Below are 25,629 nucleotides of genomic sequence, written 5' to 3'. Positions count from 1 at the left end.
GCCTGATCTACCAGGTCCATCTTTGGCTGCGTTTGGTGATGTTCTTACAGGTAGAACGGTTCTTCGAGGACATGACTGAGATGATTTAGCAAAGATCAATCCATAGGAAAACACTGCAAACTGCCTCCATCGTCAAGTGTCCATCGTCGTCGTCGTCCGTTCTCATGATGCAGGTTACATGTTGGCCTTGTAAAGCATCACGTGATAGCGCGGAACCCGTTCGTATCCAAAGACGCGCTTCTCGCGACATTGTATGACGCCATAGATCCAACACTTGACAAAGGGCGTTGGGACCATAAAGACATACAGCTGTTGTTCTTTCTTATCCCCATTCCTATCATATCTTGGTCATTGATCTTCCAAAAGAGTATTCCAAGCTTTGGAGCGTCTCGCCATGCCTGTTTCCAAACGATCTGCTCCCAAAGGGGAGGCAGCCGGTACGCGCCGGCGCTCCGGCCGCTTATCAAGCACGCAAGTGAAGAGCAGCTATTTCGAAGGCTCCAGTGACGAAACCGAAGAACGAGCATCGTCAACACTGTCGGGACGCAAGAATGGTGCAAGTCTGCCAAAGAAAAGGGCGAGATATGCGGAAAGCGAATCCGACCAAGAGCAATACAGGGACGAGTCTGAAGAGGAATCGGCGCAGGTACAGCCGAAGAAGAGATCACGGGGGCGCCCTCCGAAAAAGGCCAAGGAGGAATCTGATGAGGAAGATCAGTACAATGATGCTCCTGACGGTGAAGTTGGCAAGGATGATGAGGATGAGGATGACGATGACGATGATGAAGATGGCCCTAGAAGAGTCGAAATCATTCCCTTGGAAAAGCTACGGGATACGGGAGGCGTAGCATACGAGGACCACAAAGTACACAAGAACACGATGCTGTTTCTACGTGACCTGAAGGCGAACAACAAGCGGCCGTGGCTTAAATGTACGTTCAATCTCATTGCGACACACTCCACAGTTCACCAGCATCCCTCAAACTGACTCAAGATTCCGATACCAGCACATGACGGAGAATACAGAAGAGCCCTCAAAGACTGGCAGTCCTTTGTCGAAGCAACAACACAAACCCTCATCGAAGTCGACGACACCATCCCAGAGCTACCCGCCAAGGACGTCATCTTTCGCATCCACCGCGACATCCGCTTCAGCAAAGACCCGACCCCCTATAAGGTACTCTCACCCCCCCTTTTCTCCCCCTCGTCTCCTCCTCCCTCATCATCCCCCACTCCCGCAGAAGCAATGTCCATCTCGACTAACGGCTGGTTCGTCTCGCAGCCTCACTTCTCCGCCGCCTGGTCCCGCACAGGCCGCAAGGGCCCGTACGCAGTCTACTACATCCACTGCGAGCCCAAGCGCAGCTTCATCGGCGGCGGCCTCTGGCACCCCGAGGCGGCGCACATCGCCAAGCTCCGCCAGAGCATCGACGAGCGGCCCCGGCGCTGGCGAAGGGCAATGGGCGACCCGCTCTTCAGGAAGACGTTTTTTCCAGCGCTGGAGAAGAAGGGGGTGGAGGATGTGGTCAAGGCCTTCGTCGGGAGAAATCAGGAGAATGCGCTGAAGAAGAGGCCGATGGTATGTTTGGCTTTTGACTTTTTGCCCCTCCTTTTCAGGCCTTTATATCCTGCTTGAGAGATGCCTTATGCGACTCCGTATCTGTTCGTTTTGAGAAATGATGGGCTGATTGTTGGGATAAATGTGTCAGGGCTACGAAGTCACACACCGCGATATCGAACTCCTCAAACTCCGAAACTTCACCATCATGAAAAATCTCGACGACGAAGTGCTATGCGGCGACAACGCACAAACGAAACTCAAGGACATTCTAAGCGGTTTGTCCGGATTCGTATGTCTTTTCATTCATCCCCCCCCCTCCCCCCCTTTTCCGCTTTTCTCTTTTCAGCTTTTCCCCTTCATTCCATCATATTGAGTCATCGTTTCGGAGCGCCCTTCGAATCCCATGCTGACTGCGACGCATCAGGTCACTTTTCTTAACAGCATTGTTATGCCGGATCCGAATCTCGACGACGATGAGAGCGATGATGAGGATGGCCAGGAGGGCGAGGAGGAGCATGCTGGTGAAGCGGCGGAAGACGATGAAGACGATGAGTAGTAGATGCTGCGGCGCTGCGAGTTTTTGGATAAGTCGGTGGGCAAAAGCATGGTATCAGACTTGTCCAATACCAATGCAAGGATGACGGGGGACAATCATATATGAGGGAAGGCAATAGGATCAGGCGCTTCCCAGTCCGACGGGCTTACGCGTTTTTTGGAAAGCAGGCAAGTTCAAACAAGGAAGAAAACAGTTCACTTATCTCCGTCAAAAGTACGATCCCCCGTCATGTGCTTCCCAAGAGAGCAGTCAAAAAAACCCCGAAGGGCGACACCAGCAGCGTCATCGGTTACACACCTCCGAAAGCGAGCGCCATCTGATAACGAGCTCACCAAGCAGAAAAGAGTCGGACAACAAATGAGCCCACCCACCTTATATACAGGTAAGGTGGGCAAGTAAGCAAGCTCTAGTACTACCTTACTGTACTGCACAACAAAGAATAGTCGCCGACAGGACCGGCAAAACGGGCCGTATTATCACCCACCTCTCAAGGGGATGGGGGGTTAGCCGGTATTTATTAGCTCCAAAGAGAGGTGTGGTTGTTACCAAATCCCTTCCCCCTCCCCCCGCTTCCCCAAGATCGATCGCGTGGGCCCTCCACATCTCCGGTTCATCTGTGAAGTGTCATCGCTTCTGAGAGTGAGAAAGAATTGGTGGTGTGTTAATCATTATCAGCCGCCAACGTACGAAGCCACCGAGTAGCTGGAGGCGTATTCACCATTCATCCACAGCTTGAGCTGGTGTTCCGTGGGGGATATGCCAACAGATACCTGGGTAGTAACCAAATCGCACGACATTAACGAAGCAATAACGGTTGTCTCTCGATTCGTCCGTCGTTCCTGGATGGCTGAAATCGTCATCACGAAAAAAAGGTCTGACCGTTGTCCAGCCACAGCCCACGCGAAGCCGTCCCAAGGCACAAGATTGGGGGAAACGCTCCCAATCTGTTAGTGGTGTAAATGACTGTGCGCGTGGCGGCGTCCAAACACAGAAACACGATATGGCCACCAAGTTCGACACACCAACGCTTACTGAGGGGTTGCACTGTGGCACAAACGTCATATAAGATGCAGCCGACTTCCTTCTCTTCGTGTGATGCGAGGAGCCGGTTGTTGGAGCTCGATTTGTGTTTCATCTACCCCTTTCATCAGCCTGCTGCAATCGCTTACACTTACTTTCGGAGCTGGTATTGCCTGCTTATACAATATACATGCATGTGCTGCTGTTTGGTAGTTGAGTTCGTCACTTTTTGGATCTACTCGTTTCCTTGACCATAAGAATTAAGAGAAGAATATGACCCCCATCGCAACGAGCAATGGCGCCGCCAGAGAAGCTTCTGGTGGCCGGCCTCGTATCCTCATCCCGGAAAAGGTATCGCCGGATGGCCTGGCAATGCTGAAACCGCACTTTGACGTCGACGTCAGGCTGGGCATGACTCCCGAAGAACTCATTTCGCAGATCCCGGGGTACCATGGCCTGATTGTCCAGTCCGAGACCAAGATAACAGAAGGGGTCCTGGCTGCTGGCAAAAAGCTTCGAGTGGTAGCAAGGGCAGGCGTTGGCGTTGACAATATCAACGTACCAGAGGCGACCTCGCGAGGCATCATTGTCGTCAATTCGCCCTCGGGGAACATTCTCGCCGCAGCAGAGCACACCATCGCCTTGCTCCTGGCCACTGCTAGGAACATTGGCAGGGCAGACGGAAGCTTGAAGCAGGGGGGCTGGGAACGGAGCAAGCTCGTCGGCATCGAGGTGGGACGAAAGGTCCTGGGCATCGTGGGGCTGGGCAAGGTGGGCATGAACGTGGCACGCATGGCGAAAGGCCTCGGCATGCAGGTCATGGCTGTCGACCCGTATGCGAATCCGGACATGGCACGCCAGGCAGGTGTTGACCTAGCATCCAGCTTGCACGAGATCCTCCCCATCGTGGACTTTCTCACCATCCATACGCCGCTGCTCGCAACCACTCTTGATCTCGTTGGTCAGGAAGAGTTCAAGCTAATGAAAAAGACAGCCCGAGTCCTCAACGTCGCCAGGGGAGGGGTCTATAACGAAGCAGCGTTGCTCAAAGCTCTCGATGAAGGATGGATTGCTGGAGCTGGAATCGACGTCTTCACTTCAGAGCCCCCAGCAGCAGACTCGGCAGCTGGTCTGATAGCCAAGCATCCCAAAGTGGTGGCCACACCTCACCTGGGAGCCTCCACCATTGAGGCGCAGGAAAACGTATCAATCGATGTGTGCACGCAGGTGCTCGAGATCCTGCGAGGCGGCCTTCCCACCAGCGCCGTCAACGCCCCCATCATTCTGCCCGAGGAGTATCGCAAACTCCAGCCCTTTGTGCAGCTGATTGAGAAGATGGGCCGTCTCTACATGCAGCATTTCGTCAGGTCCAAAGGAGGCCTCGTCGGCGGACGCACCTTTGAACTGGTCTACCACGGCGACCTGGCGGGCATGCCCAACACGAAGCCGCTATATGCAGCATTGGTCAAGGGGCTGGTCGCCTCGTTCAGCGAGACGCACGTCAACATTGTCAACGCTGCCTTGATTGCCAAGGAGAAGGGCATCAAGATAAGCGAGACGCACTCGCACCAGCCGGGCGAACAGACGTACGCGAACCTGGTGACGCTCAGAGCGCATGCAGACGACGGCAGCGGCCAGCAGACGATTGAGGGATACGCATCGGGCAAGCGGCTGTACATCTCCAAGCTGGACCGCTTCAGCGCCACGTTCAGCCCCGAGGGCACCATGATCATCCTGCACAACTATGACGAGCCGGGCAAGATTGGAGGCGTCGGCATGGTGCTGGGCTCCCACGGGATCAACATCCGGTTCATGCAGGTGGCCAGCCTGGACCCGGAGCTGAAGGGGGCTGAAGCAGGTGCTGTGAAGGAAAACGAAGCTCTGATGATTCTGGGGATTGACCGGCCGGTCGATGAGAAGGTGATGGAGGGACTGCGCAAGTCTGAGGGCGTGTTGGACGTGGTGCTGGTGCAGCTGTAGGAGGATGGAAGAGGCAGGGGAAGAGGAAGAGAACATTGAAGTGTCTGAGTCGAAGACAAGTTGCAAGGTGCAGATGGCTCTTGTCGATTACTTGTATGCTGCTGTACATGGACTGACAGCGGCTTCAGCTCCTGCTTGGCGTTGCATGGTCCTTTGAAGCGATGACTTGACTTTGAGACTTCGCAGTCTATCGGCCCTTCTGATATCTAATGAGACTTCCAGTAGATGGCTCAAGTAAAAGAAGCAGAGCCAATATACATGTACCGTCAACATCTCGTCCACTTACAGACCGTCCACCGTCTGGACTCTGACCCAGGCCTGCTGCGCTGCCGTACTGCCGAGCGTGGGGCCGCTTTTGGCGCGTGCAGGAACCAGGCCTGGCGTCATAGCGCACGTCCCGCTAGATTTACACCGAGGCCGCTAAACCTCCAGCGGCCCACAGGGCTCGAGCACCCCATGCTTTAGGGCCTTCAGAAGCTCCAGCTTCCCTGCCGGGCCTAAGCTCCGAGCCGAAGAGCAGTGACGAGCGCTTTTCACCTTCGTGCTTTGTCATTGACGTCGAGGTGAACCTGCGAAGCCTCAACCCTCGACCGGTACAGCTGCAGCATCTTGAGTTTGCGCAGGGATTGAACCCTCCAGGCGTCGACTGGCCCTAGCCGCCCTATCTGCGCTTCTTCCTCAAATCTTCTTTTGCTTCGACTTCTTCCTCTGTCCCCCATCAACCGCCAATCTCCTTCCCCCCTTCGACGACGTCAACTCGCGTCTAGCGAAATCCGGCGCCACGGCAATCAGCCTGCGACCGTCAGCAGCCAAATCGACTGCGGGTCTTCCTTCTCTCGACGATCCGACGTGCCAGCTCCATCCCCGGCATTGGCGGACAGACGACGGCCTCGATCGCACCATCATCGACAATCCAAACACACGGTCCTGCTATGCCGAGCAGAGGCGCAAGCGGAGGACTCGCCAGCTTCCGCCCGGCCGTCCTGGGCCTGGGGCGAGTGCTGGGCCTCTGCTTGACGGCGGTCTCTGCGGCGCCCGTGTCGCAAGAGGCCAACCATCATGAACCGCGAACAAACACCCCCGTGTGGGTGCTGGCCGTGTCATCGATGACGCTGGTCCTGCTGGGCGGTGCCTTTGCCGGCCTGACCATCGCGTGCGTGTACCTCCGTATTGGGGCAATTGTGAGGCGACCAACTGACACTCCTCCAGACTGATGGGCCAGGACTCCATCTACCTCCAGGTCCTGTCGGGCGATGCCACCGAGCCGCAACACAAGAACGCGAAGCGAGTTCTCAAGCTGCTCAACCGAGGAAAGCATTGGGTGCTCGTGACCCTGCTGCTCGCAAACGTCATCGTTAACGAATCGCTTCCCGTCGTGCTGGACCGCTTCCTAGGCGGCGGCGTTGCCGCCGTCGTCGGTAGTACGATTCTTATCGGTGAGTGCTCCTGGAACTGTTTGCTTGCTTTTCCGTTGCCTCGTGTGTTCCGGCACTAACCTTGGTCACAAGTCATCTTTGGCGAAATCGTGCCCCAATCAGTGTGCGTGCGATATGGCCTCCCGATTGGCGGGTACATGTCCACGCCCGTCTTGATCCTCATGTATCTCTTGGGCCCAGTGGCCTGGCCGACTGCGAAGCTCCTCGACTGGATCCTCGGAGAGGATCACGGTACGGTGTACAAGAAGAGCGGCCTCAAGACGCTCGTGACGCTGCACAAGTCGCTCGGCGAAGTGTCGGAACGGCTGAACCAGGATGAGGTCACCATCATCACTGCCGTCCTGGATCTCAAGGACAAGCCTGTATCGGAAGTCATGACGCCCATGGACGATGTCTTCACCCTGGCCGAGGACCACATCCTGGATGAGGCTACCATGGACACCATCCTCTCTTCCGGATACTCGAGGATCCCCGTCTACCGCTCCGGCAACCCGACCGATTTCATAGGTATGCTCCTCGTCAAGACGCTCATTACTTACGATCCCGAGGACCGCATCCCGGTCCGAGATGTGCAGTTGGGAGCTGTTGTAGAAACGCGGCCCGAGACAAGCTGCTTGGACATTATCAACTTTTTCCAGGAGGGCAAGTCCCACATGGTGCTGGTCTCTGAGTTTCCCGGCTCCGACCACGGTGCTCTTGGCGTCGTGACGCTCGAGGATGTCATTGAAGAGCTCATCGGAGAGTGAGTAGTCCTTGACCAAACACTTTCAGCTGACACCTTGGTTACTAATGCGAGACACCCATAGGGAAATTGTTGACGAATCGGATGTCTACGTCGACGTACACAAGGCCATCCGGCGTCTGACCCCAGCTCCACGAGCTCATCGCAGGCACAGTGACGCGCCGGGTGCAGGTGTGGCGGTTAGGAAGACGCCAGACCATGTTGGCGGCCAGCAAAAGCCTTCGGACGGTCAGGAAGTCGAGGTCGGCTCCTTGAAGAGCGACTCGGGCCACTTTGAGCGCCCTCCCAGGACCGCCGTGTTCATGAAGCGCCAACACTCGGCGGACGGCCGCGTCGGAAAGAATGTGCCCGTCAAAGCATCGCTGGACGAGATGCGGCAGCAACTGCGACTGGGACCCGCGAACCGCGCGGCGAAGCCGCTGAGCAGCACGCGCGGAAGCGTGTTCAAGATCAAGCAGGGCCTGGGGACGGTGGTGACGACAACAACACCAGACGCAAAACCGGTGAATGGCAATGGCAACGGCAGCTCGGAGGGTGCAGACGGGCCGAGCGAACACACCGAAACCACGCCATTGCTGGGAAAGGGTCAGAATGGCGCAAGTTAGCGATGGCGACTCGAACGATTGGCTTCAAGTGTGCGCGAGATCAGGGGAGCATGGGGGAAGAAGTAGCTGTTGATGGGACGTTGACCGAGGGCGGAATACCGAAAAGACGGAAAGGAAAAGGACAAAATAACAAAGGAGTCTTGGTAACAAAAGTGTTGTCATTACTTCGTACTATATCTATCCTGTGCGTTATCAGCGTTTGAAGGGCTCTGGAAATGCTCCAGGCTGCCGAGCATACGGCCCAGTTGTTGTTCAAATACCATTTCACCGTTTACAGTGCTCAAAGTTGCTTTTTCATCTGCGGTCTATATATTCTACGTCTTTCCCTTTTTACCCCCTTCTCGTTGTTGTCTAATCATACCAGATGGCATTCATGCCGAATCCCGGCTCCGGAACACGCACCCTCGCCACACGCGCCAGGAACTCGTCCTGCCACCGATACACCTCGAGCCACCCCTCCTGATCGTCCGTAATGGCAAGCCACTCGTCGGACCAGTCGCACGGCGCGACAGCATTGCTGTGCCCGCCACTGGTAGGCGTAGGGTTGAGGCAGATCTGGCGCTCGATGGCGCCGCACTCGGCCAGCCGGAAGGCGGCGACGTAGCCGGTGAGGTCGAAGCTGTTTGCGCGGGACGAGGCGAAGAGGTAGCGGCCGGAGCAGGAGAGGGCGCAGACGTCGGCTCGGTACTGGGTCCAGCGGTCGGGGACGCCGGGCGGGATGAGCGGGTAGTGGCGGTGGGTGAAGACGGGCATGCGGGAGGCCGGGTCGATGAGGTACTCGCAGAGGCGGTTGCCCTTTTCCATGAGGGCGTAGAGGTAGTTGCCCGAGGGGTGGATGGCGACCCAGCGGGGGTGGTCGCGCGGGTCGGGGCAGTCGACGGAGCCGACGAGCTCGAGGTCCGGCGGGGAGGAGGAGGAGGAGGAGGAGGAGGAGGTCGGGTTCTTCTTCTTGTGGACCCAGAGCTTGTTGGCGGAGAGGTCGGCGGAGTAGAGGTAGGTTTCGGTGGGGTCAAAGACCATGCCGTGGATGCCGCTGTCGGGCTGGTACTCGTAGTTTTGGACGTTGGAGGCGAGGGCGCCGGAGGAGGGGTCGACGGTGAAGACGGAGCCGTGGCCGGCGTGGGTGTAGAAGGGGTTGCAGTAGACTGCGTAGGGGGGCTTGCGGGCGGGCAGGAGGAAGATGGCGCGGGTATTTGTCGAGGGGGATGCTGCGAGGGCTTGTTCATGATGCGGGTTAGAAGGGTGGTGGTTTCGACGTGATGGGGCGTTGAGAGATGGGGTATGAAGAACGTACGGTGGTGAAGCATGGGATGGGAGACTTGGTGGACAATGTCGGTGGGCGAGTTGACCTTGAAGCTGGACCACTTCTTCATGGCAGCGCCGTAGATTGCTTTCTTCTCATGCTATACGCAGTTATGTCCCTTCCGATCAGCAAAGATGTCAAGAAGTTGGGAAGGGGCTGGGTGTGTGTGTGTGTGTGTGTGTGTGTGTGTGTGTTTCACTTACATCAAACGCCATCCATGAGATGGGTTCATCGTGAGGAATCTCGGTGCGGGCGACGAGCTTGAGCGTGAGAGCCTCGTCGTCGAACGCGAAAGTGAAGATTGCGCCTGGAGGCGTCCAGGTGCCGACCATGAGATGATGGACCGGCATCTTTTTTCCTCAAAACCCAAAGGGTTATATGTTGTTCCTTGATTCCAAGCGAGGTGGTGACGAGATGGAAGTGTTGGTGGTATGGGAGAATAAGCGATTCGGAGGTTCGACCGCCCCGTTTGACAGTTCTGCTACAAAGCCATCATACGATCAAAAGATGAAATAAGAAACCAAAGAGTAAAGTGAAAAAAAAAAAAAAGAAAACTATTTTGCATGTGCGCAAATGACGTTTGCAGGTCAAAGGGGAATGGCAAAGCGGTAATTCGTCAGGATATTCTTTTACCCCCCTGCATGGGCATCCCAATTTGCGCCATCCCGCGATGTTCATCCCGAAGCTAATGCCGGCCGGCCGCCTCCAACCCTCAACATACGATACTGCCCCCCACCCGCTCCCCAGCTTCATCTACCGTTGGCCTGCCATAATGTGTAATCCCGCAAAGGAAACGGGGTGACAATCCGGCATGGGGCCATGCATTAAGCAAAGATTCCAGCTTACACAGATATTACATACAATTGCGCTCAAGCTTGCAGATTACACATGGCAACTCGCGAGCGCATTGGGGACATGCTCTATGAGCCATCGGGATCTTTGCCGCTCATGAGATCCGGAAACCCTTGAGACAAAGAATTCGCGGGGCAAGCGAGCAAAGCGAGCATGACTGGAGAGACTGTGGGGAAATGGGCGCTAAAGGAGGAGGGGAGAAGGGACCAAGTGAGGGGCTTTTGCCGCCGGTTTGTAGGTTCGGTAATTGGAGGCTGAACGTGGGATGGCAGGGCGGGTAGTTAGAGGGGGATCCGGGGAGTTAATGGCCTTTGTGCTGCGTGTTGGATTCATGGCTGTGGTGAGAAGTAGGAGATGGAGGGAATCTGAGACAGAAGAACCATCAAGTCATCGAGGTGAAGGATCAGTGAATTGGAAAGTGAATGTGCTGTAGTTGAGTAGTACAGCACATGCCGTGATGGACATGCCATCTGATGTGCCTTCATGTTGGCCAAGCGTCAACTCGGCATCCATATCTACATGTACATGTATGTAACAACACACAAAAGACCCCCAGCCAGAATGCAACTCCGGCGCGGCACTCCCGGCCTATTCGCACCAGTCCCGACATCAGCTCCCGGACCCCGTTTCCGTGGTCTTCCTCATTCCCAGTAAGAAATCGTGCGTTTGTCAAAGCTCCACCAACCACGAGGCCTAATTCCCGTCGAGGGGGTGGCGCTCTTTTGGAGCTGACTGACGGAACGGGGGGGCAAGGGCATCGAGAGTCTTTATCCGTACTTGTGCGTGTGAGTTGTGTGAGTGTGTGTTGTATACAGCTAATGGATGCTTGGTGGGCATGTGAAGGTGGGTTGTAGCGTAGTAGTAGAACGATTAGTAGTACTAGATGTTTCTCTCGTGTTGGATTATATATATCTCGACCATGCCGTCGATTTGCATTCTCCTGTCGTTGATACTCACACCTCTTGCTTCAGTATAGCACACTTGATAACCTCAAGTCTTGGATCTTCAAACCAGATATACCCCATTTTGACTCCATCATATTAGATACCTCCCTTGACCTCACTTCACCCAACCTCATCCCCTACTTGACGCCTGTACTCCATCATCACACAACATACAACAACAACAAGATGGCCTCCAACGGCGTCGTCAACAGCACAAATGGCACCACCACCGCCGCCACCAAGAACGGCCAGAACAGCCGCTTCGACCCGACCTTTACGCAGCGCGTCATCGACACCATGGGCCCCAACATGACGCCGCGCAACCGGCAGGTCATGAGCGCCCTGGTGCGGCACCTGCACGACTTTGCGCGCGAGGTCGAGCTGACGCCCGACGAGTGGATGACGGGCGTGCACTTTATCAACGCCGTGGGCCAGATCTCGAACAAGACGCGCAACGAGGCGCACCGGGTGTCTGATGTGCTGGGTCTGGAGTCGTATGTCTCTCTCCCCCTTTTTTGCCCTCTTGTGACATGACATCACCCCCCTCTGTCTTATACTCTGCTTTCTACTCTGCGAATTCAGCCAGCTAACTCCACCATCAGCCTCGTCGACGAAATCGCCAACAAAATCGTGGCCGAGGGCGACGTCGACCCGACCTCGTCCTCCATCCTCGGCCCCTTCTGGTCGCCCAACGCCCCCTTCCGCGACAACGGCGCGTCCATCATCCAGGACCCGGCGCCGGGCGGCCGCGTCGCCCTCATGCACGGCACCATCACCGACCTCGTCACCGGCAAGCCCATCCCCGGCGCCGTCTTCGACATCTGGCAGGCCAGCGCCAACGGCAAGTACGACTTCCAGGACCCGGACAACCAGTCGCCCAACAACCTGCGCGGCAAGTTCCGCGCCGACGACAACGGGCAGTACTGGTTCTACTGCTACCACCCGACGGCGTACTCGCTGCCCACCGACGGGCCGGCGTACCAGCTGCTCTCGCTCATGGACAGGCATCCGATGCGGCCTGCGCACATCCACATCATGGTCACGCACCCCGAGTACAAGGGCGTCACCACGCAGCTGTATCCCAAGGACGACCCGTGGCTGGCCACCGACACCGTCTTCGCCGTCAAGAACGACCTCATCATCGACTTCAAGCCGCGCGAGGGCGACCCCAAGGCCGAGCTGGACCTCGAGTACAATGTCATCCTGGCGCCCAAGGGCTACAAGGGCAAGCAGTTTTCATAAAGGGGCAACGGCGATGATTTTGTTTGGTTGGAACTTGGGCTGTATGTATGAAAGGATGCGTATAATGGGAATTGCTCTCTTTTCCAGCTGCAATTTGTATAATGAAGAGCTTGCATGTTATGATTGCCTACCTAGGAGAAAAATGTCAGTGTTAACCTACAATTGAGGGTTTATTATACATAGAATGCATGCAACGTACGTCTTCTTCCTTTATCTCGACGACTAGGGGTTCGATCCTTTTTAGTCCTAATCTCACGTAGCCAGACTTCTTCAGCGGATTCCCCTTGAATGCATGCAGACTGCATCATGTATGTGTCCCGTACCGCTGTGTGATATGTGACGACGACCAGAACACGCAAGCCAGTACACATGGCGAACAAGGGCTTCTAGGAATCGAATTCTCGTCTACTTTTCCCCCCTCGATTCTCTTACAGCTCCCCGATTTCAATCCATTGACCCTTTGTTCTTTTCCCCCATCGATTATCCTGCCACTTCTCCAGCTACTAATCCACTTGCTTCAATCTCTCTTTTTTCCATCCACAGCTCAACACTCAACTGCCCCCCTCTCACCCCTGCTGAATTCCTGCATGATATATCACACGTGCGCGCATACTTCATACCTACCGTACGTCCTCAGCTCCTTGACTCAGGCATTCGTAATAGTACATACACCGGCCAAGCTGCACGGGCGCATCCCCCTCAACGCTCTTATTATCTCTCTCTCTCTCTCATGGCATGCTTTATCCTACAGAAGAAAGAATACACGAAGCTATCTACAAATAAGCCCCCATTCCCTCCCCTAACCTAAATCCAAAAGCCCAATTGGCCTTGTCAGTCCCTGCCCCTTCTTCGCCTCGCCGGTGACGCTTCCTCCTGCACGCCACCTCACAAAAAAGACAGGCCCATCGCCCAATGGCCTCAGCTCGTGTAAACGCCCAGATGGGCACACGCACACACACACACACCCAGCCTCCTCCATGCGCAGGGTGACGAAAGAAAAGAGAAAATGTAGAGCAGCAAGCAGCCATGCCGTTCCCAATCTCGTCACAACCGCCTCTTCCTTTTTCTTCTCTTCTTTCGACGCCCTTCTCTTTGTCTCCCCCCCTCCCCTCTCCTCTTTGAACCTGGACTCTGCTTGACGGGCAGCAGGGATGGTCTCCAGTCCCAGCCTCTTTCTTCTCGCTCCAGCCTCTCTCTATTCGTACCTGACAGGACCTTGCGCTTCCATGTCAGTCAGTCAGTAATATGTACATCATGCCTTGCGGACAGATTACAGCACAGCACAGCACAGCGCGGCGCGGCGCAAACAGGCGGTAGGGCGAGGCCGATGTACATGTACGTGCCACACACCGCATCATCCGACTGGCCCATCGGCACATGTCAGTCAGACCAAACAGTCATGTCCAACGAGAGAGAAGAAGGAAAAAGACCTCATTCCAGACAGTTCACGTCTGTATCCCCCCCCTCTTTGTCACTTTTTGCTGCTTCCCCAGAAAAACCCGGCAATTCCTGCTGGCACTGCATGTCTCACCCTCTCAACCCTCTGCCACGCGGCCAGATAGGCAGACACACACACACACAGAGACTCGCACACGCCTGGCCGGCTCAGCACCGCCCGGGTTCCGCGTCAGGGACAGGTCTGGTACCGGTACCAGCACCACACGGAGCACCCGAGCCACTTTTTGATGCCAGCAACGCAAGTCAGGTACGGACAGACAAGCCTGACCTTGTACTAGTACAGCACCTCCAACCATCCTTTCTGCAGACGTAAAGCTTCATCAATGGGACATCATCACCATCTCGTACCTACCTTGGACGAATGCTAGAAACACACAGCCAACACGACTTTCTGTCCCAAAGTACAGGTACACTAGACTACCTTAGTGGCTGAGAGCCCATGCAAGCATTTTGACGCAGGGCCTAGCGAACGCCCCTGCTCGTCGCCCCGCCAACCGCCGTCCCACATCAACAACAAGCCATCGAGCCGCGCCGTTTCCCTCTTCCTCGCTGCCAACCCACAGCTTCTGCAGCCCCCCAGACGAGAAAAATAATCCGGCCCAGAGCGCGCGCGCGGCGGCGACTCTCTTCCCTGAAAGGTCAGCAGCTCTCCCCTATAAACGAAAGAGTGGGAGAGAGGGAAAGGGAAGCATCTCCACTTGACGCAATTGATCCCGTCCCATATAGTACTCGTACCTACACTACTTGTGCTGCTGTCACTGCATACCTGCATCAAACCATCATCCTGCATTGTCGCCTCGCCCTGATTCTTCTTGTTCGCGTTGGTGTCGTATGGGAAACAAGGCCATGTAGGCGCTTCCACGGCGTATGAGTGGGAGAGACAAAGAGACAGACCACAAGCAAAGCAGAGGCGTCACACCACAGGAGCAAGGAACAGGCACAGCTCGGCCTCGAATCCATCCATCAACCCATCCATCCATCCATCATCTGCACATCCCGCACTTCTGCATGCCGCGCCGCCTCTCGTTAAGCTGCATGTAGGCTACTGTACGCAGAGGGCATCCATCCGGCTCCCCTTTCGGCGCGCTTCTTTCGTTGCTTCTTCACCACTTCTCTTCTTCTGCTGCATACATACATACCGTCACTGCTTTCTCCCCCCCTCACCCCCCAGTTACCAGCCTTCACTCTTCTTCGTCATCTAACCTCCCCCCCAAGTCCCTTCGGAGCTGCCAAGGGTCCCTCCCCCCCCTCTCCTCCTCTATCCCCTTTCACTGTTTCCCTTATCCTACCTGCTTCATACATTGCCTTCTCTTGCGCGTTTGCAGATTAACCGGCTATTCTTTCTTGAATCCGTTCCACCGCGTCTCCCCCCTCCCCTCCCCCCGTCCGAGACAGTTCAACGTCCTGTCTTGTTGTTTGTGCTCCAGGGCAAACGTTCGCAAAATAGCACCAGCCTGTGCAACCCGGAGCCGACACACGCGCATACCCACGCCGAGAGAACAAAGGGGGGAAAAGGGAAGCAGGTGATCAGACAGGCAGGCAGGCAGGCAACCAGAGAGCCGGGTCTGCTCGACGCAATTCGAGCCGAGTGCCATGGCCTCGAGCAATGGCTTCTACAATCCCTCGCCCAACTTCAGCCCTCCACGGCACCGACCGAAGCCGTCCGTCCTAAAGTTCATCCACCGCCGCGAGCAGTCCGCCAACGACGCCCTGCAAGGCTCGCCCCTGGAGGCTCAGTTCACAAACATCATGCCCGCCGGCAACTTCGCCAGGAACAGCCCGGCCGCCCTCGGCGAGCTGCAGCACAACCGCCAGGAGCCGGCGCCGCGAGCCTCCTCCCGTAAGTCGCGAGACGAACGCCGACCACCCGACCCCGAGCCCGCCGCCCGCTCCGGCGCCGACTCGCCCACCAAGAAGAGCTTCCTCCTCAGCATGACCAAGTCGCGCGACTCGTCGCCCACCAAGAGCCCCAAGAAGGCCAAGTCGGGCGCCAACCTGACCAACCTGCTCGGCCGACCCAAGACGATTAAGAGCCTACACAAGCTGGTGACGGACGACGAGGGAATACAGTCGGGCAAGGATAAGGAAAACAGAACGCCGGACGAGCCCCCTCACAGCGCCACCCTGCCCGCGTACGCTCAGTTTCCCAGCAATGAGTCCTCCAACTCTCTGGGGCCGCCCAGCCCGACTAGAAGCCACAGGGAGCGCAGGGAGCATAGAGATTCCAGAGACTCGAGGGACTCTAGAGGCCACAGGGAGCACAGGGAGCACAGAGACCACCGCGACCACAGAGATCAAAGCGATCAGAGAGGCTCCTCCGAGAGGCGCTCCATCGCCAGGGAACGCCCGCGTACGCTCATGTATCCGACGCGGTCGCAGCAGGACATTAAGCAGTCTTCCATCAAGTCGGAATCGCCCAGCGGCTCCAAATCGGCATCGTCCAAGGGCAAGTCCATCCGCGAACGGGGCAAGGTCTTTGGCGCATTTGCCAGCTTCAGCCACGGCCGCTCCAAGTCGGAGACGTCGACTCCCCGCGGCGGCTCGCCCACCGCGCCGGGGCACGTCCTGGACCTCAAGGACATCAACAAGCAGCTCGAGGCGCTCCTGGACCGCCGAAACATCCCCGAGAACCAGCGCTACAAGATGCGGAACCTGAGCGACACCATCAAGATGGAGTTCATCCGGCAGGACTGGGCCGAGATGCGCGCCGCCAAGCTGGAGCGCAAGGCCGATCGTCCTCGAACCAGCGTCAGCAGCAGCATCAACGGCACCGGTGCAGGTGCTGGCACCGGCGCTGGTGCCGCCGCCGCCTCCTCGTCCGCCGCCACGTCCACCTCCGCCGTCGTCTCCGATGCCGAAGAGGAAAAGCCGAAGCGAACGCGCGGTCGAAGCTTCACGTTTTCGCGCGCGAAAAAGGACAAGGAGCGCTCCTCATCCAAAAAGTCAACAAAGGGGGAGAGCACGCTGGGCCGGCACTTCAGGAACAAGTCTTCTGACAGCGTAACCAGCGATCGACCCGTCTCGAGCGGCGCCTCGTCTGCCGGGAGCACATTGCTATCCAAGATCAAGATGCAACAGGGGCCGGCCGACTTCGTCGCGTACCTTAGAAAGGTGCGCCAGCCGCAGCAGGTCGAGGTGGGCAAGCTTCACAAGTTGAGGCTATTGCTGCGGAACGAGACCGTTGCCTGGATCGAAGAGTTTATCCAGCATGGCGGAATGAAGGAGATTGTCGGGCTGCTGAAGCGCATCATGGAGGTTGAATGGAGGTAAGCTGCAATATTTCTTTCTTTTCCCTTGTCTGTAGGGGCTTTCTAAATCTAACTTGCAAAAACAAACAGAGAGGAACACGAAGACGCCCTCCTCCACGAGAACCTCCTGTGCCTCAAGGCCCTGTCCACGACGGCAAAGGCAATGGAGTATCTCCACTCGGTTCAGGCCGACCTCTTCCCAAAGCTGCTACACCTGCTCTTCGACCCCGAAAAGAAGGGCCCCAGCGAGTTCACCACGCGCAACATCGTCACGTCGGTTCTTTTCACCTACATCGAGTCCGCGTCTTCCGCGGAGCGCGTCATCAGGGCTAGGAGCGTCCTGAGGCACCTGCGAGACCCAGAGCCGGAAGAGTCGGCGCGACCGCTGCCGTTCGTCCTGGAGATGCGACAGGAGCGGCCGTACCGCGTGTGGTGCAAGGAGGTGGTCAACGTGACCAAGGAAGTCTTCTGGATCTTTCTCCATCACCTCAACGTGGTGCCGCTGACGGCCGAGCCGGACGGCTCAGGCGACGCAGCCATGGGCCGTCTGACCAACAGCGACAACGACGAGCAGTACGCATACATGCGCCGCCACTTCCCGCACGAGAGGGCCCCGGTGCCCGCTGCCCCTTATGTGGGCGGCGTGGAGTGGGACGCGACCAATTACCTGGCGTCTCACCTGGACCTGATGAATGCCATCCTGGCCTGCACTCTGACGCTCGACGAGAGGAACCGCTTGCGGGCCGAACTGCGCATCTCGGGCTGGGAGCGGTGTATGGGCGGCAGTCTGCGCCTGTGCAAAGAGAAGTTCTACGGCAGCGTTCACACCGGCCTGAGGACCTGGGTGGCCGCGGCCGCGGAGGATGGATGGGACGTCAAGGACGTGAGGTACGGGCCGCCCGCTGATGCGAGGACGTCGCCCGTGAAGCCTGGCTCGCCGCGGAAGAAGGTGGAGGATGCGCCAAAGCTGGATATGCCAAAGCTCGATTTCAACTCGAACAAGACGCAGCCGCCCCCGAAGGACGGTTGGCTATGACACGACGCAAGAGCTGACGGCAAAGGGGAAAGAGGAAACAAAAGAAATGACAAAAGAAAAAAGCAGACACCGCTAGTTTCGACACATAACGACAACAACACGATGGGCTGATTGAGCCCACACCTCAACACGTCGATATACGCACGACGCGGACCACCACACCGCAAATACGCGTACACATATACATGCATATACCTTATATACGCGTTGTGTGCAGCCTCACGGATTGGGAAATAGAAGCCCGGTTTTGCCATTTTTCACTTGCATGGAACGAAACGTTTTGCTCCACCAGCGTATACTGGCAGAACGAAACAAACGGGGGAAAGCATTTGGAAAGAAAGCAATTTGGCCTGGAAGGAAAAAAAAAGGGACAACAGCCACTTCTGAAGAGAAAAAAGACAGACAAACATTCCAGAGTCGAAAAAAAGGCAGTGGGCAAAAAGAAGAAACCCACTTTGAAAGACTCGGGAGGTAAATACAACAACAACCCAGAAGATTTGCGAGAAGGAAAGGGGGGGTATATTTCTTTTTCTCACTTTCATTATTTCCCTTTTTACTTCTTTCCCTTTTCTTTTTTCCTTATTTCCTTTCTTCTCTTTTGGTTGGCGTCTTCACTGACTCACAACCCCCCTTCCCCCTTCTCCCTCAACAATCTTGGGCAAACACCAAAGCCCAACTTGATGACGGGGGGACAAAGATTTGGGTACTAGTACTAAGTGGCAAGGGGTGTTTTTTTGTCTTTTTGTTCTTCGTTCAGTCATGTTGTTTTCCCCTCCTTGTTAGTTTTCTCTCTGTCTCTCTCTTTTGTCGAAACATTGGGGGGGGGGGGGCATTGGGGTTCTTGTGTATGATTGTATGTTCATGAATTAATGACACGACTACAGCCTGCGGGCCATCATTCATCTATAGGTATTGATGACAGTTTTGATTTCCTGAAACTTCCCTTTCCCCCCATCTATGCTTCTTGATCCCCGGTGATGGGAGATGACAAAGACGTTGGTGACCCTGAGATGATATGAATCGTGACCGTACCGCTCCAAGATGGGGAGGTGGAACGGCATCTCTTGAAATGATATCTATCCATTAGGAGTCACCTGTCCATCCAGGAGACATCTATCCAAGAGGAGATACATATTCCCCAGGAAATGCTTATCCACCAGCAGATGAATGTTTGGAAGCATTTTTCTAGACTAACCTAGCTTGTTGTTCCCTCTCTACGAGCCCCGGTGTAGTTTGAACGCTTCATAAACAGGCATGCCCCTAGCAACGTCCTCCTTGACTTTGATGTCTGCGGCAACAAGGCCCGGCAGCAAGTCCAAGACGTCGTCGACCTTGTCCCGGGGAATAATCACGACACCGTTGCCCGGGTCGCTGAAGGCAACGTCGCCGGGGCTGATGTCGACCCCGTTGACCCGGACCGTCACCTGAGTCGCCCAGGGCACGCAGCCGCCGCCCGATCCTACGGTGGAGGTGCCGTAGCCCCAGATCTGCAAAGCTTAGGCCTTGTGTAAAAGAGCATGTCTAAAGGGGGGAGGGGAGGGTGTCACGAGTGAGGATGATGCCCAGGAGGGGGAGGGTGTCACGGTGTGGAGGGTACCAGGGTGAGGAGGGTGCCAGGGAAGGGGAGGAGGAGGTGGCGTGTGGCTGTCATAATCTTTGTATCAAGTGGTAGGGGAGGAAAAGGTTCCTTACAGGCAAATTGGTGCTTCTCAACTCATCCAGGTCTCTCACTCTCCCGGCAACGATGATGCCCGCTACCTGGCGAACCTTCATCCTCAGGGCCATGATGCCACCGCAGACGGCGTTTGTCTGGCCCTCCGGCTGCTTCAGCACGGCAAAGCTGCCGGGCTCGGCCAAGTCAGCCCAATGGACGTCCTTGGGGATATTCTGCGCGGGAAGGCTGGCATCGCCCTCGCTAACACCGGCGGGCTGCTGCTGCCCCTTGGGAGCAAACAAGACTGTAGATACAGGAGCCACGGTGACTGGTGGTGATGCAGCCGCATGGCTGGCCTGCTGCGGGCTGTATGCCACGAGGTCCGCAACGTAGCCTGCGCCGGGGACCTTGAGCTTGAGCAGGGCGTCCGAGATGTCACATGCCGAGTATTTCTCGAGCTGCGCAATGATGCTGCTGGACAGCGGCGATGACTGAGCCATGGCGTTGCTGGTGATGCCGGTATGTACCTTGACCTTGTTTCTATCAAACGGGTGATCTTTCCTCACCAAGCCGGCATGTGACAACCCAAGCTGCCTGTGCAACTCGTAAGCTGGTATTAAGTAGTAGTATCGAAAACGAAGCGCCGGACCGATGAACCGACGGGGAATTTCCTACCGCCACTGCTTGCTGTCGGGGATATGCAGCGCCGCGGCCTGTTTACGGGAGTATTGCTCGGGGAGAGGAGGGTCCTCGCCGCTTGCTGCTTGGTGATGAGCCCTCCTGCGGCCGGCTTCCCTGGCGTCGTGTCCGTGTCAGTTTGTCTGTCGTGCCGCAGTTGGGCTGAGTCGGCCGAAGTAATTGGACGGCTGATGCACGAAGACAGCACCTTGGCGAGGGGCCAGAAGAAGTCGGTGAGAGCGGCTAAGGCACAGGCAAGGCACAGGCAAGGCAAGGCAAGGCAAGGCAGGTCCCAGAGTGGAAACGACTCTTTGAAGGCCGGTGATGGCGAAGGACAAGTGGCAACCGGACCGGACCGGGCAGCTGAGGCTGGATCCAGGTTCCAAGTAACCTTACAAGTGAGTTGAGGCCTTGACCGAGTCGCCACAGACCAGGGCGTGCAGTCGGGAGAATTCGTGCCTGAGTGAGGGTTGGATGATGCCTCAGGCGGAGGTTTTGTGTATCTGTAAAGACAGAAGCAGGCAGGAAGGGCCGGATACAGCAAACAGCCAAATCAAGAAGCGACCATGTGGAAGGAGCTGGTGGGAGGAGCCGGAAGGAGAAGCCGCGGCTATAGCAGTTGCTAGAAGCGCTGAGGAGCTAAGCTCAAGCTACCACAAGGGCACAGTGGGAGAACTGACCTCCTCCATGTACCTTCAATTTACTTCCAGCCCCGAAGAATGGAACTTGAAGCTGGCCTACTCCCTCAACATCGACGAGTCTCTCGCATATACTTGCTGGGATACGCGGCGTAATGCCGATATCTTCCACATTGGACGCAGACCCGACTCGACCACGCTCATGTGCCAATGGAGATGCGTCACTTGTTGATCTGTTGGAACAGTGGATAGGCGAGGCCCTCCGAGTCGTACGTCGAGTTGCATGATACAGACAGTAGGTACACTAGCACCCCGACTGTGCGAGAGTTGACGGCTTTCTCACCTCGTATGCAGAACTGCATTCCAGGTGAGGGCGCACAGCAGCCAGCCATCGGCACATCCAAGGCATCTGGTGGCATGGCTGACACAGCCCGGCGCTCCACGATTGCAGGCCGCTGCCATTGCACTTGTGCCCCAGCTCCCGAGTCTAGGTACAGTGCCTGCAGAACAAGCGAGCGCAACGACACTCGTCGAAGCCGAAAGAGAAGACCAGAAGGGACGAAGAAGCTTTCAGCAAGATATCCCTGATACTGGCACGTCCAACTTGGCGGGGCACATCCTTCGTCCCTGGCCGTCAAAAAAACGGGAGCCGCCGTAATGGCTTGGCCGTCCAATCAGCCTGTGTACCATCCCGTACGGCCTGCTGCTGCAAGCTCCAGCCAGCAAGGGTCAGCATGCGACACCGGTCCATATATGTACGGTACCTATCGTTTTCCTTTCTGGCAGAACTCGGTGGAAGACGGGGCTTCGATAGGCTTGGATTCAGCAGTCGTGGAGTGCCTGGCAATCGACCCTGCGAATGATGCTACATTGGTTACCCTGGCCCCATCGCCAGTACATGCAGCATCGTGCCAGATTTTGTGCCTGAATGCCTAGACGTGGGATGAAAGAGTCCTCGCCTGTGGGGCTGATACAATACAGACATGTAGTGTATAGTATGTGTGCTTGTTGATCAGCAGTCCGTGAGCCGTAGCGACGACTGTCGCCAGAGGTTGTAGTAGAGGTATCGGTACTACGAGGACTATTTCCCGGTAATTCACCCCTGACAAGGAGCTTTCTTCGCACCAACTCTCTCGAAAAGGACGCGGGATGACGCTAATCACAGGCAGAATCGTGCATCTCCTCGTTGGCGGAAGCGAACAGTGGGTGATGATAGAGCCAGCAGCAACAGATGACAAGAGGAAATGCAAGGGGATCTCAGGGAAGTGACAATACGAGGATCATGTGAGGGAAGGGCTCCGGACATGCATCACGAAAGGCAGGACGCAAAGCGTCTCCTCTATCCGTTGCAGCACAGCATCTCCCTTCGCTTCCAGCCAGCGTCCAGCGAACGCGACCAGCACATGGGGGTAAAGGAGGGTCGGCTGAGGCCAGAACGGCAGGCAAACAGCTCTGGTGACGGGGAGAGGGCGCCCTGTGGTGACCGGTGAGCTAGCAGCATTGTACGCGGAGGTGGTGGCGGGCTGAGGGCTGGATCTTGTGAAACTCGTCGTGCGGGCGGTTGAGTCGCACATTGTGCGTGGTGGTGATGATGCTGATGCCGCGACAAGCCGGCAGTCGGTTGGACCATCGCGAGTACGACACACTGCACATGTGTGTGAGGTGTCAAGCCAAACTATCGAAACTCTGGCATCTCGATCGCCATCGCAGCCATATATACGAGGGCGAGCGTCGCGTCCTTCATGTATGTGGATGAGTGTATCGCCTCGCGTTTGGGCAGTTGGTGGGCCAGTCGGAGCGCCTCCGACCTGCGTCAGAGGGGGCAAAAGCACGACTTTACAGAAGAGGCAAGGGGACAAAGAACTGAGCGCTGAACTCGTCAGATGCGACCAGGGCGGGCCAAATGCGAATCACAGCTTGCCACAATGGCAGAGAAGGAGCAGAGAAAAGCGTGAAAACATGGAACAGCAAACGAGATCCAGCGTCACCGGATGGCAGGCTGTTGGAGCCCTCGCTTATTCAATGGACATGTATGTACATACATGCTCGTACCCATGCACCGCCGATACCACCCCCAGAGACCCGGAGGACCTTTGCGCTCTAGCACCACTGCGGCTGGCCTCGATGTTCGATGTAACTGCAGATCCAGCCAACCCGGGACAAGGTCGTGGCATCGCCTTGCACTGGCAAACTCACCAAGCTCAAGACGCTCTACATAGGAATAACAAGCAGGCAGAGAAGCAACAGGTGTCTTAGTACGTGGCCGGCCAATCGTCTCGACAAGGAGAATGCCGAACCTTCTCCTCAGCTGCCCGTCTCAATGTGAGATGCTGCTGTTCGTCGATGCTCAGCAGTTCTCACAGCGCCAGCGCGGCTTTTGTCTTCCCCACCACCCCCCAGGGCTGCGTGGCCGGATCGATGACCGATTTGGTGGTGGTGTGTGTCATTGAGGTGTTGTCGTCTCCCGCCCACGCCCCCTTTCTCTCATTTCTGCTTCGTACTCACCTATAGACAGCACATCACTGGGTCGACAATCAACGATGCAAAGCCGCAGGGTGATAACAAGCCACAGAGTATCGGCGTTTGCTACGCCGGACACATTTCGTCCGCCGCGACTGAAAGCCTTCCAAGTTTGACTGCACTTTTTTATAGTACGTCACCCACCTCTTACCGGGATCCAGGTTGTGAATTGGCTGGTTCTCATGCACGTCTCGACTGTTACGCGCGGGGCACCACAGCCAAGTGGTGGTAACGCGGGCCAGGCCATGCACAGCATCTCGTAGCAATTCTGCGGAATTGCATGGAGCTGTGTGACCCCCTCGCCAACTAGCCAGGGCAACGACAGTAAAGTGCAGCGTAAATCAGGATTTCTGGTGCTCGACTGACTGAAGGGCTCCCGTACTCCGTATGTACATGGAATGTCAGTTCGCATCTCGCTTCCACCCAGTGCTTCCGTTGTGGCCTCCAGCCGTTGTTGCTATTCTTATCTCGATGTCTGGCTCCGAGGACGATGCTCATGACGCCCGCAGCAGCTGCTCACTTGGCAGTTCCTATGCAGTTCGCTCTTTGCGGAGGTCCATGCCCGAATAGCCTCCACACATCGAAAGCAAGGCGAGCAATGCAGATGAATATGACGAGGACAACTCGACAGATGCTTCACACCTCACCTATGGTATGCACTTGCTTGCAAGGCTACGCAAGGCCCAGAGGCTGTCGCTGTTGCCTCATGTCCCCGATCTGGGCATGTATTTCGAAATTATCTGGAAGATGCATACATTCACAGACGCGTTGAGGCTGGAGCCAATGGGCACGAACCGGCACGTCAAATCTGTCAAGCGGTCCTGCTCCGTAAAGCCTGGCCGTTTGTGGTTGTCTCCCCAGACTGCTGCAACCACACCCCCCTTCTTCTCTCCTCTTTTCCCTCTTCTCCCCTGAGGAGTCGACTAACCGTTCGGAGTAATTGCCATCGTCCAAGGTAAATCCCCGATTCGAAATCTCAGAGACACGATACAATGAGAGAGGCTCTAGGCTATATGCAAGGAGCACATACGGAGTAAGCTGGACACCACTCCGAGGGGCATGGTTTGCAGCGCCAGGACCAGTCGCCATTGGCCACGCGATGGCACCTCACCCCATCCAGCAGGTCAGCCAATTGCCACTGACTGTATGTACCGGAATCCTTGTATCGAGGGCTGCACAAGGTGCGTGTTCACTGATTAGCTCCCGTGCAGTTCTCCAGTCTTAGCTGGCGCGCATCCAGTCTGATGATGCAGGCTTTTGACTTGTCGAGGTGTCGGACCTTGTGCCATTTGGTTTACAAGGCGCCGTCCCATGAGTGAAATTGCCTGACTAAGGCGAGTTGAGACGGGGAAGAGAGCCATGGGGTCTGTAGAGGGCCCTTTCTGGAGGTCCAAGGCGGCCGACCTGGCTCAACTGGGGAAGATGGACGCCCGGCAACCGGGTTCGTGATGCGTCCTTGGTGGATGGGCGAGGAGTGAGGTAGTGATTAAGGTTAGACAAGCATATCGACTGATCAGCAGCCACCCCAGGCCACTTGTTATGGGGCCGGCCCTGGCCTATCGAAGCCGGGAGCAGAAGCGTGGCTGTCCTGCAGGCGCTAGTTGTCCATGGTACGAGGTCGACTACTAGCAGGTTAGTCGTAGCAACGAGCCAGGGCCTGCGATCCGGGCTCGGGCGCTGGAGCTGGAAGCTGGAGACGGGAGACTGGAGCCTGGAGACTGGAGCTGACCACATGCAGTTGCTCGCACATTTCCAGAGTCTGAGCTGTCAGGGCTATGCTTTATACAGAAGATTGAGCATCACTAGTATCCCCAGCATGCCTCTGCTTTCAGTAAGTGGCATTCCGCATGGAGCTGGGTGCTTCCTAGTGTTGACAGATACGTGGATCATGCTTTTGATTTCTCCGTTTTGGTTCCGATCAGACGCGGTGTCTCGGGCAGTGAGGCACTGTACAAGGAGGTCTCGTTGATGTCTATCCTTTCCGGCGTGGCATCAAAGCGGCCAAGGTGAGGTGAGATGGTGCTGCCGGTTCCAGCAAACCATGACAGGCGGGAGACGATATTCCTTGCCCCAATGAACCTACCTACCTTATTTTGTCACCCAGGCACACCCACGATGCTTCTGTACGACTCGAATGTTGAGCCGTCGTTTTCAAG

The 25,629-nt window shown here is 56.3% G+C and overlaps 7 protein-coding genes across 7 annotated transcripts; 5 read left to right on the top strand and 2 right to left on the bottom strand.

Annotated features, from left to right (window-relative positions):
• Positions 1-880: 880 nt before the first annotated feature.
• Positions 881-2,117, top strand: BBK36DRAFT_1176872 (hypothetical protein; the record flags this gene model as incomplete). The annotated part of the gene is made up of 5 exons (XM_024896033.1): positions 881-932; positions 1,008-1,177; positions 1,283-1,579; positions 1,710-1,850; positions 1,986-2,117. The coding sequence occupies 5 exons, from the start codon at positions 881-883 to the stop codon at positions 2,115-2,117; spliced, it is 792 nt and encodes a 263-aa protein (XP_024747947.1).
• Positions 2,118-3,410: 1,293 nt separating this feature from the next.
• On the top strand, positions 3,411-5,117 carry BBK36DRAFT_1123277 (phosphoglycerate dehydrogenase; the record flags this gene model as incomplete). Its single annotated transcript, XM_024891035.1, has 1 exon — positions 3,411-5,117. One exon carries the CDS (start codon positions 3,411-3,413, stop codon positions 5,115-5,117), a length of 1,707 nt encoding a protein of 568 aa, XP_024747946.1.
• A 1,213-nt stretch (positions 5,118-6,330) lies between these two features.
• BBK36DRAFT_66908 (DUF21-domain-containing protein) lies at positions 6,331-7,900 on the top strand (the record flags this gene model as incomplete). The annotated part of the gene is made up of 3 exons (XM_024898473.1): positions 6,331-6,553; positions 6,626-7,295; positions 7,360-7,900. The coding sequence occupies 3 exons, from the start codon at positions 6,331-6,333 to the stop codon at positions 7,898-7,900; spliced, it is 1,434 nt and encodes a 477-aa protein (XP_024747945.1).
• A 351-nt stretch (positions 7,901-8,251) lies between these two features.
• BBK36DRAFT_140822 (3-carboxy-cis,cis-mucoante lactonizing enzyme) lies at positions 8,252-9,557 on the bottom strand (the record flags this gene model as incomplete). Its single annotated transcript, XM_024897475.1, has 3 exons — positions 9,407-9,557; positions 9,195-9,303; positions 8,252-9,117 (listed from the first exon to the last, which is right to left on the bottom strand). The coding sequence occupies exons 1-3, from the start codon at positions 9,551-9,553 to the stop codon at positions 8,252-8,254; spliced, it is 1,122 nt and encodes a 373-aa protein (XP_024747944.1). The 5' UTR covers positions 9,554-9,557.
• A 1,628-nt stretch (positions 9,558-11,185) lies between these two features.
• On the top strand, positions 11,186-12,241 carry BBK36DRAFT_1176854 (aromatic compound dioxygenase; the record flags this gene model as incomplete). The annotated part of the gene is made up of 2 exons (XM_024896032.1): positions 11,186-11,493; positions 11,602-12,241. The coding sequence occupies 2 exons, from the start codon at positions 11,186-11,188 to the stop codon at positions 12,239-12,241; spliced, it is 948 nt and encodes a 315-aa protein (XP_024747943.1).
• A 3,207-nt stretch (positions 12,242-15,448) lies between these two features.
• BBK36DRAFT_1123075 (hypothetical protein) lies at positions 15,449-17,983 on the top strand (the record flags this gene model as incomplete). The annotated part of the gene is made up of 3 exons (XM_024891013.1): positions 15,449-15,855; positions 15,964-16,965; positions 17,038-17,983. 3 exons carry the CDS (start codon positions 15,449-15,451, stop codon positions 17,981-17,983), a joined length of 2,355 nt encoding a protein of 784 aa, XP_024747942.1.
• Positions 17,984-19,197: 1,214 nt separating this feature from the next.
• BBK36DRAFT_1170309 (RraA-like protein) lies at positions 19,198-20,137 on the bottom strand (the record flags this gene model as incomplete). The annotated part of the gene is made up of 3 exons (XM_024895429.1): positions 19,198-19,470; positions 19,676-19,870; positions 19,943-20,137. The coding sequence occupies 3 exons, from the start codon at positions 20,135-20,137 to the stop codon at positions 19,198-19,200; spliced, it is 663 nt and encodes a 220-aa protein (XP_024747941.1).
• Between the last annotated feature and the right edge of the window lie 5,492 nt (positions 20,138-25,629).

This window comes from Trichoderma citrinoviride (genome assembly GCF_003025115.1).
Source record: "Trichoderma citrinoviride strain TUCIM 6016 unplaced genomic scaffold BBK36scaffold_10, whole genome shotgun sequence".
Classification (NCBI taxonomy): Eukaryota; Fungi; Ascomycota; class Sordariomycetes; order Hypocreales; family Hypocreaceae; genus Trichoderma; species Trichoderma citrinoviride.
Note: the sequence above shows the minus strand (reverse complement) of the source record. Positions and strands in the feature narration are given on the sequence as shown.